Source organism: Tenrec ecaudatus, chromosome 1 (genome assembly GCF_050624435.1).
Source record: "Tenrec ecaudatus isolate mTenEca1 chromosome 1, mTenEca1.hap1, whole genome shotgun sequence".
NCBI classification, from domain to species: Eukaryota; Metazoa; Chordata; class Mammalia; order Afrosoricida; family Tenrecidae; genus Tenrec; species Tenrec ecaudatus.
In genome coordinates, this window is record NC_134530.1 from 109556136 (window position 1) to 109566924 (window position 10789).

At 38.4% G+C, this 10789-nt stretch overlaps 1 protein-coding gene across 1 annotated transcript; it reads right to left on the reverse strand.

Moving 5' to 3' along the window:
* Positions 1-9393: 9393 nt before the first annotated feature.
* LOC142436585 (small ribosomal subunit protein uS10-like) lies at positions 9394-9780 on the reverse strand. The gene has a single exon (XM_075540144.1). The coding sequence runs from the start codon at positions 9751-9753 to the stop codon at positions 9394-9396; it is 360 nt and encodes a 119-aa protein (XP_075396259.1). The 5' UTR covers positions 9754-9780.
* Between the last annotated feature and the right edge of the window lie 1009 nt (positions 9781-10789).

The following is a 10789-nucleotide window of genomic DNA, read 5'->3' on the forward strand; positions in this document are numbered from 1 at the left end:
TATTTTCTCTATGAAAGTCATTTCAAGGCAATAAAAATAAAAGGGACAAAGTCCAGTAAAAAAAAAAGTCATTGTAAAGAACATGTCTCTAGTCTTTCAAAATGCTGTCAGATGGTCTCCAGTTTGGTTTCTGGTTCCAAGGTTATATTATCAATTATTGGCTCTTGTTCTTCATTGCCAGCATAGTTGCACCCATTACAAGAAAAGGTGACCCAATAAAATGCGTAACTTATATAATAGTATTATTGATATCACATGCAAGTCAACTTTTACTGAAGATCATCCAACAATTGTTGCCGTAATACATGGACGGGGAGCTGCCTGAGGTTTTGGCTGGATTCAGAAGAGGACATGGAACAAGGGATATTACTGCTGACATCATATGGGTTTGGCCTAATGCAGAGAATACCATAAATATATTTACTTATGCTTTATTGAGTATGCTAAAACATTATACTGTGTGGGACATAACAGGACATGGACAGCTAAGAGAAGAATGGGAATTCCAGAATAATTTATGGTGCTGAGGAGATAGTTGTGTAAACAGAACAAAATAACATTGAATGCTTAAAATTAGGAAAGTTGTGCAACAGAGTTGTGTCCTCTCACCATACTTATTTAATCTGTACATCGAACAAATCATCAGAGAAACTGGATTACATGAGGAAAATGCAACATCAGGATTGGAAGAAGGATTATTAACCACCTGTGGCATGCAGATGACATGCCCTTGCTTGCTGAAGTTGAGGAGGAGGATGTGAAGCAATTTGTGATGAAGATCAAGAATTTTAGGCTTCAGGAAAAATTATAAATCAATATAAAAAAATCAAAATCCTCACAAATGAACTAATATTCAACATCATGAAAAATGGGAAAAAATTGAAGTGATCAAAAATTGTATCTTACTGGGATACACAAACAATGCTCAGAAAAGCAATAGTCAAGGGACCAACAGGTTCATTGCATTGGACAACCCTGCTGCACAAGAAATCTTTATGGTATTGATAACCGAGGAAGTTAATTTGAGAACGAAAGTGTGTCCAAACCATGCCATGATATTTTCAGGTCCCTGCTATGCATAAGAAAGTTGAGACATTGAATAAGGCAAATTGAAGAAGAATTGATGGGTTTGAATTATGATGCTCGTAAAACATATAGAAAACAGTACAGGCTGCCAGAAAGCAAGCCAAGTCTGTCTGGGAAGAAATGCGGCCAGAGGGGTTCTTAGAAGCAGTGATGCGGAGACTTTATCTCACATACTTTTTACCTGCTGTCACGAGAGGCCAGGGTCTGGGGAAGGGCACCAGGCTTGGTAAAGTCGAGCGGCAGCAAAAACGACGAAAGCTTTTAATGAAATGGATTGACAGGGTGGCTGCAAGAACGGTCACACTCAGGAGAATGGGGCAGGACCCATCAGTGTTTCCTTGTGTTATTCACAGGGTCGCTGTGGGTCAGAGCCAACTTGAAGAACCCGATACCATAGCAACATACAAACGATCAGGTAGAAAACTTGTAGTTGGGTTCTTGGTAAGGGCCATTGTGTCGGTTTCTAGTAATGATGGCCGTATACACAGCAGAATGAACCTGCCTGGCTGTGAGTTTTTCAGGTTGTGAAAATGTTTCAACGCTGGCAATAAGGATGCTGTGGCTACTTCCTCTGAAATGGACAGCCAATTCCTTCTTCATTATCTGCTCTGACTCTGGACGCACCACTGAAATCTTCACATTAGCTGATTTTGCCGGAATTCGAAAACACCACTGTCATAGCGTTCGGCATCACAGAAATACACAGGCCACAGTACAACAAACGAAACAAGAAAACCCATGATTGAAAAATGCAATGTTAATATAAACAATATTTTAGAGATGTTATAATAACTAACAATACGTTACTTTAAGTAGATTAGACAGTGACAGAAAAAAAATTAACTAAAATTCAGGGCCATAAAAAATATTCCCAATTTAAAGTGGATACAGAGCACCCCCAAACAAAACCAAACTCACTGCCAGAGAGCCCTTTACATTTGCAAGTCATCTCAGTTTTCTTCAGAAAGACTCTTTCTAGGTCATATTGAGCAAGCATTAAGGTGAAGGCATAGTAGGGAGAGCTATGCGCAACAAAATGGAAGAAGATAGAATATAGATTTAACAGGAATTCTGGGAAGAAAGGAGTTGAAAATTATTAGAAAAGAAGAACACATTGAAGACGTACTGGCTAAGAATACAATTTTAAAGATACATTTTATCCAGTAGACTCCAGAATCTCAAAATACATAAGTACCTAATTTATAATACAAGGAAAGCAATATTTTTTATACAATCGCAGTAAAAGTGCTGGGAAGAGATGATCTTAAAAGAAACCTCTTCCAAAGAAATACAGTCAACTGTATAACTGACTTGTCCTCAGAAATCGATCAGACAGAAACATATAAAATAGAATAAAGAGCTGAAAGAAAATAAATATTTATGCAAATATTCTTATATTAAAAATATCTTCTGGGATTGGTGGACAGGACTTGATCCACTCTCTCTCTCCCTCTTAGTTTAGTCCCTGTGGTCTGGCAGGCCAGCCACTCTCCAAGGCAGTTCTCTTCAGTGCTGTCCTTGTAGTGCACTGTTGTCAGGAGGGGTGGACAAAGCAGGGATAGGGGCTGCCCCACAGACCTCTCTCTTAGTTCACTGCTTCAGGCTAGTATGTGCTCCCAAGGCTTCACAGGCCAGGTTGAGGTCTGGTCCTCCTCTCCCTTTCCTGTGGAGACAGAAGCAATAGCCTCCCCCTTGCTTCCCCTACGTGTTTCCTCCACTATCCAGCTCCTCTTTTATTTTTTCCTTTTCCCTTCATTTTTAGCTGACTGCCATAAGCATCCTTGGGTTAAGGCTGACCGCTACCAGAGTACCAGGGCCTCGTCCCAGGAATTTATCCTTTTAGTGACTTTCCCCCTGTGCTCCTTGTGCTCTTTAAATTGACCTCAGTGGACACTCCTGCTCAGAGCAGCCAAGGTACAGAGTGGACCATAGGACCAGCCTCATCAGGGGACACATCCTCTCACTGACCCACAGCACTATAGGTGACAGCACTGAAGATACAGTGAGGAAACTGTGCCTGGTTTAACACACACACACACACACACACACACACACACACATTAGGGCAAAAAGGGAAGGGAGCACAACAGAGAAGGAAGGGGATGAAAGCACAGACGTTCCCAAGGAATCCCACAAAGAGACTTCAGACTCAGGGGGCAGGGCCTGGACCTTCATCAGACTCGATGGGAAAGCATCCATACATGCCTGGAATTATTTATAACCCCCCCCCTTTTCTCCTTTCTTCTTATTTTTCATGTCTTTCTATATAAGCTAGGCAGGATAAACAATCCCTAGGTGAAAACAATGGCGCCTATGATCCAGGGGCCTAGGAGGAAGAGGGAAAGGGGGTGGGATAAGAAGCGACTAGTTAACAAACACAGGGATAAGGAAAAATAAGAGATCTGAAATCAATACTGAGGAGGCTGTCGAATGCCTGGTGGGGTTTGGTCAAGTGCTAAGTAGCTGAGAGGAATTATTGAGAGCTGAATAAGTGGCGATACTGGTAGGGTTGAGGGTGAGTGGGTTAGAAAGAGAGAACCAATTACAAGGATCTACATGTGACCTCCTCCCTGGGGGACGGACAACAGAAAAGGGGGTGAAGGGAGACTTCTGACAGGGAAAGATATGACAAAATAATAATTTATAAATTATCAAGGGCTCATGAGGGAGGGAAGAGTAGGGAGGGAGGGGGAAAATGAGGTCCTGATACCAAGGGCTTAAGTGAAGAGCAAATGTTTTCAGAATGATGAGGGCAATGAATGTTCAGATGTGCTTTACACAATTGATGTATACATGGATTGTGATAAGAGTTGTATGAGCCTTCATAAAATGATTTAAAAAAAGAAATCAAGGGGGGCATTAAAAAAGTAAATTTATGGTAAAAAAGAGAAAGCAATCATGAGACAAAAGAAATGTAAAGGGAAATAGAGGGAAAAACTAAGAGGCAAAAGACATTTATAAAGGTATAAATATAGACACGTAAATATATTAATACATAGCAATAGGGATATAAGACCATGTGCATATATTTATATGTTAAATATCAATGTAGCAAGCAGACATTTGGCCTCTACTCAAGTCCTCCCTCAATGCAAGAACACTTTGTTCTAATAACCTGGCGTTCTGTGATGCTCACCTTCCCGACACAATCACTGAAGTCAAAATGGGTGCATAAGCAAATGTGGTGAAGAAAGCTGATGGTGAACAACTATTAGAACATATAGCATCTGGGATCATAAAGGCTCAAAGTTAAACAAGCAACCATATAGCAGGGAGGCCCAAAATCCACATGGAAGCACACTAGTTTGTGTGATAATAAAGTGTCCACAGGATCTGGTAACAGGCATCAGAAAACCCCAAAAAAGCAATCAGATTGATGGAAATGAGGAGGTTAGAGTAGAGACCGAAAGCCTATCTGTAGACAATTGGACATCCTCTCACAGAAGGATCACCAGGAAGGGATGGGCCATCCAGGATGCAGTACAGCACCACAATACACACAACATTCCTTTAGTTCTTTAAGGATTCCTTCCCCCACTAGCCTGACCCCAGTTCTCCTTTCTAAATCTGGCTAGACCTGAGCATGTACACCAGTACAGATAATAGCTCTCAACACACAGATTTGAGGACAGATAACCCCTCATAAACAATAATGGGAGTAGTGAAACCAGGAGGGTAGGGCATGGTAGGGGAGAGAGAGGGAACTGATCATACTGATAGATAGAACCCTGCCTCCCAAGGGAGTGAACAACAGAAATGTGAGTGAAGGGAGACAGTAGATGGTATAAATTCAGAAATAATGATAATTTTTAATTTATCAAGTGTCCCAGAGTGTGGAAGGGTGGGGTGGGAAGAAAAAGGAGAAGCTGATACCAACGCTCAAGTAGGAAGAAAATGTTTTGAAAATGATGATGGCAACATTTATACAAATGTGCTTGATACAATTTATATATGCATTGTTATAAAAGCTTTAAGAGCCCCCAATAAAATAAAATTTTTTAAAATTCTCTGAATATGTAAACAAAACACTAATCTTTTCTGAAATAAAAAACTATTTGTTAATTTGTCAGTATTATACAAAATTCTAAAAGAATAAATATATATTTACAGTATGATGTACTATACTATAATTTATAATCACTTAAAATTTGAAGATAAATGTAATTCTCTACATTATAACACAAGTATTGATTGTTGTGTACAGTTGGGGACACTTGTTTATTTAGATGTCAATGTTCATGTGATATGGATGTGCTTTATACAATTGATGTATGTATATGTATGGATGGTGAAAGAGTTGTATGGGTCCCTAATAAAATGTAAAAAAAGAAAAGAGGAGAAAAAAATGATTAGGGCAGGGACTGTACAGATGTGCTTTATACAATTGATGTATGTATATGTATGAACTGTGATAAGAATTGTATGAGCCCCTAATAAATTGTTAAAATTAAAAAAAAAGATTTAGTTCCTTTTATTCATAATATGCACATGAAATGACAACCACAAACATACGAGACAAATAATACATAATTGGAGAGGGGGAAAATTAACTTACTGAAAACTGGTATCCCTCTATTTAAGTAGCATATTTTATTTTATCCCATAAAAATATGTGACACCAAACTGTGAAAACTCTGATAATTTATAACCCTTCCTACCACAAGTTGAACAAGTGTCAAATATTTTCTGGACTTATATTTTGAAACACAAATATGGTGATTCTGTTTTGAAACTTATAATTAACCCTATATTATTTTCTTTCAAGCTGAAAAATGGATGAGATTCACAAATATCATAAAGCATACAGAGACATAAGAGGTTTTGCATTGGAAAATGAATTGAAAACCAACTAGGGATCAGTATAGTGGCATTTAGCATTCCTATTACCCATAAGTGACTGCTATATTGATATAATTATTATCACATTTACCCTGGAAACAGTTAATCCATTACTTAATATGTGTTTGGAATTGAGTCAAGGAAAATATCAGATAGGAAGAAGTTCTTTTGTGATTTGTTTTCTTTGTAAGTAACTCAAGCTTGTAAACCCAGCTGTATGATTGCCTCCATTTAATCCGTCTTTTTCATTTAAAAAAAGTCACCGGTTATCTTGGGGGAAAAAATAAGCCTATTTTTCAAAGATGGAAAATTGTGTCTTTGTGTAGAGGTACATAATGCACTGATGCTGATAACAAAATGGAATCAAGAAAAATTAAAGACATTTAGAGCCTGGCTCTTACAAGATAGATTCACATTCCTTTCACTGACTTTATATAAAAGAACACAAAAGAAATAGTACACTTAAAAAGCAAGGAAAGAATGCAGCAGGAGGTCTGATTGAAGAAGAATTACAGAACGAGGATGGGTGATGCTGGACCAAAGACAGGGAACTCAAAACCTGGCACGGAACATCAGAACAAAATGAGCGTATATGGAAAGAGCAGAGTGACTCTGGCACGAGCAGTTAATCTCAGATGCTGCATTTGGTGCTTAGGTTATCTTAAGCTAGCTGTTTGTAGCTTTTACAAAATTAGGAGAGCATACAAAGTTCCCACCAGGATGGATATGTGAGAGGTGAGAAACAGATTTCCAGACTTCCATGCCACATTTTCCCCCTTAAAATTCACTGCACAAACATATTACAAGTAAAGGGAAGAGTCTGAAATATATTGTAGGGCACAAAAGAGCCATGTGGCGCAGTGACGCTTGCCAGACCTGAGAACTCTCTTCCTCTACAAATTATTCACTCCATGACACAGAGTAAGACAGAGGAATGAATTATTTCTCTCTTAGGGGGAGTTAAGTTTATTTCTTACATTATGATAATCTGCATTAAAAATCAAGGTCATTCTTGAATTGTGTTATGTATTTATTTTGTCCCAAAGGATATTATGGTCCCTTAATTGATTTTATACAAAGAATTCAAAAGAAATAAAGCAAATCAAAAGGCAAGGAAGTAGTGCAGGAGATTCCATTAGAAGTAAACAAAAATTAATGCCTTACAAATAAGACCATGGTATTCCTCTGATTAAAATCTTATTTTGATCCTCCATTCATAGACTGAGAGTAGAATTCAAATACTTTAGTACGGCACATATGCATTTCAAAATCGGCATCTTGCCTGCCTTACACCGCCATCCTGACACATTCAGGTTCAGACATAAAAATATAATGAAAAATGTATTGAGTTCTGTCTACATGCTAATAACTTAAGTATGACACATGTTAATTCATTTAGTGATATGAGCATACTTTGAGATAGGTGTCCTCATTGTCTTTATAGATAAGTAAGTCGTCATAGAAAGAGATTGATATGCCTAGAATTTCACTGATATGAAAAGGGCAGTGGGATTCCAAAGGAGGCTCTTCGCAATTCCGCCAGTTGATGATGCTTGTTTGATGCCCGAGGCTGAAACAGGAACCATTCCTCCTACGTGCTTTGACGACATAGGCTAGGTTTACCCTGCTAGATAAATTAATGCTAACTTATGGTTACTGTTTGGTTATTTAGCTTCCTGTTAGACTGCAAATTTTTCTGGAATATATAGCTTACTCAGTCTGGTAATTTCAACATGAAGAACAATGTTTTGTTCATACTGGTAACTTAAATGCGGAGATTCAAAAAGTTCATAGAAAATGGGATTAAAATATAAAGGAATTGTTCTGTAAAAATTTCATATCTCTTTTGATGAATATGTTTATAAAATGAATGAGATTCAGATCAAATGATTAACCACGCTCAGTCAGAAATACCATAGAGCCTTAGTAAACTTCAACAAATTGTACTAGAGAAATTAGTGATTTAGGAAGAGCTCAATTATTTCAGAAGCAGTGCTTTTTTCTCTTCCAACATTTGTGTGGAATCATAACCTCTAAACCTCTGGATGCAATCTCATTTGGAAATTGGGTTGCCATTGATGCGATTTAGAGCTTAGTAGGATGTTAAGTAGCTCTTAGAAGGATGGATTATAAACCTAATTATTTCTGAATTTTAAAAAGAGCAGACTAGACAGAAGATGGCAAATACATTTTCAGAGACAGACACTGAGTGAGGAACATGTTGTGAGGACTATTCACATGCCCTGGAATCAAGAAGACTCGGGACTGCTCTCAGGGAAAGGCCTTCAGACCTTAATTTTTTTGTTTGTTAGGTTATTTTGTTTTATACATTTTACTGTACTACTGGGTTTTCCATTCAATTCATATGCATTTTATTTGTGAAATCTATTGTAATCCCTAGAAGTAACAGCACCCCTCTTAATATCTTCCTGCAATCACTATATTCTATCATCCTTTTGGGCTCTCTCTCTCTCTTGCTCTCTCTCTCTCTCTCTCTCTCTCTGGTTACCTTCTGAATTTTTTGTCTGGGCAAGTGCTGCCATTTGATGGGATGTCTGTAATGGATTGTCCTAAGAAATGAACGTCTCCCTCATGTGATCGTCCATCTCATACGCCTGTCTATAATATCCACCAGCCTCAGTGGCTTTATACTAAGCTTATAAAGGAATATTTTTGCTTTTGACTGACCAAGAATGACTGGGAGAGCCATGAGTTTTTACACAAGGAATGTCTAATTATCGGAGAAGAAGGCAGCTGGCAGAGACAAGGAGAGGCTAAGTAATGTTACCTCAGCTTGCCAAAGCGAATGAGGGTTCATTAGTCTTGTCTGGCCATGGTACAACAAGAGACATTAGACATATTCATTCAATTGGGGGGTCAGACTGAGATTTTCCTTGGAATAGGCTGGATTATGTTGCTACAGCGCATGTACAATTCTCCAAAATAGATCCTGCTTGTAAGGGTTTGGCATAATATGGTAGGACTTATTATAGGATGTTGTACATACTTGCTATGATCTTTGGTGGACAACCGTCTTTTTCCTGCATGGTGGTCAGGAAGGCGCCCACCCTAAGTGACAGTGGATGATTTACCAAATGAGAACACTTCCTATTTCAAAAATACGATAAAAGCGACTCTTAAAAAAGAAAAAGCCAAGAACTTCACATCTGGCCTGTACTTTAGAATGGTTGTAGGACCCCCTCAACCCCCTCAACCCCTCAACGTGGTTGCTGTCCACATCTCTGTAAACTTTCAGCTTCCCCACAGAACTACCGTTGACGGATAAAAAAGAGGAATGAACATTTGCATCACTACAGACAAGAATAAAGGAAGCAATGGTACCCTGCGTGGTCTATCTGCTTGGATCTGAAACAATAGCAATATGAGTTTTGTAACATGCCATGCTCTTTCATCTCCATGGAACTTTTTTTTAACCAACAGATAAATCAATTTATTAAAATAGTTGATTTAAGCATCTGCGATGGTGACTTCAACCTCTACTCCAGGCTCAATACTGATGGAAGTGATCTGCTTCACTATCTCAGACGGGCTGTGCAAGTCAATGAGACGCTTGTGGATCCTCGTCTGGAATCGATCCCAGGTCTTCGAGCCTTCCCCACAGGGAGTTTTCCTGGCCGTAATTCTCAGAGTCTTGGTGGGCATCCTAACTGGTCCCTTCACTTTCAGGTTCTTCTCCTTAGCCCCTCTGATCAAGTGAGCACACACTTTCTCCAAGGATTTCACGTTGCGGCTGGTCAGAGTAATTCTAATTCGGTGAATGGCCACCTCTGGTTCCACAGGTGTCTTTCCGGTGTCCTTAAATGCCATGGCGGCGGGGCGCTTCCTGACCGACTAGTTCCTCGGGGAGATCGAACAGCAGTGAGTCAGGAATGGGAGCTGGGACGAGCACGGCGGGACGACGGCCACGTCTTCCTCAAAGAGTCCATGGAACTTTTACAGCTTCTTTATCTACAAAGTTCTTCCTTTTTATGCATATCTGCTCCAAAGGGGTCAATGTATTTAGTTTTGGTTTTGAGGTTGTTTTCCTCTTGAAGTTCATTGTAATCCTCCCCCCCCCGCCCCCCGTTAGCCCTCTTCCCCCTTCCTTTTTGCCACAACTAATCTGAATACCCAGTTCCATCATCTTAGCCCCTATTGAGCTCGTTTGTTTGTCCTGTGTTCTACCTACCTTTCTCACAAGACACTTCAAATTCCTGAAGTGTTTAGCAACATTTAGCAAATAATAGATTAGATAAATACTTTATTTATTAATCAATAAATGAATGAATCATATAAAACAATATTCAACAACTTTATACTTTTCCTTAAGACAGCTTAATCAGACCATTTCACAAACATAAAGGACATCACATATTTATTAATGTGAAGAACATCCTTTCCAATTAGATATATGGAAAAGACTTTCATGACGATCACTCAGACCATTTCTGTTATCTACAAGGATGAATATCTGTAACAAAATATTACCTCTTAAAGGAATAGGTGGAAACTAAAAAACAATAGCCAGTATAATTTACACTGACTCCTTTTTCAAAGATGTCAAATCTTCTTAATATTATGGCAAAAGAAACCTTCAGTCATAGAATATAAAATATGACTATTAAGTATAAAAAATACATTGTGAAATAAAACCAACAAAAATCATGATCAAATCAGAGTTTATTTATGTATGGAAATATTAGCTTGTATAAAAGATTTTTAAATAACACAAAATCTCTTCTAAAATGTTTCTGGTTATCAGATGAAAATTATTTCAAGACATTCAGTTAGGGAATGTGACATATTCTGACATTTAGCAAGTATCAGTAAAGTATATAATTAAAAAAACAATTTTAAAAAATGG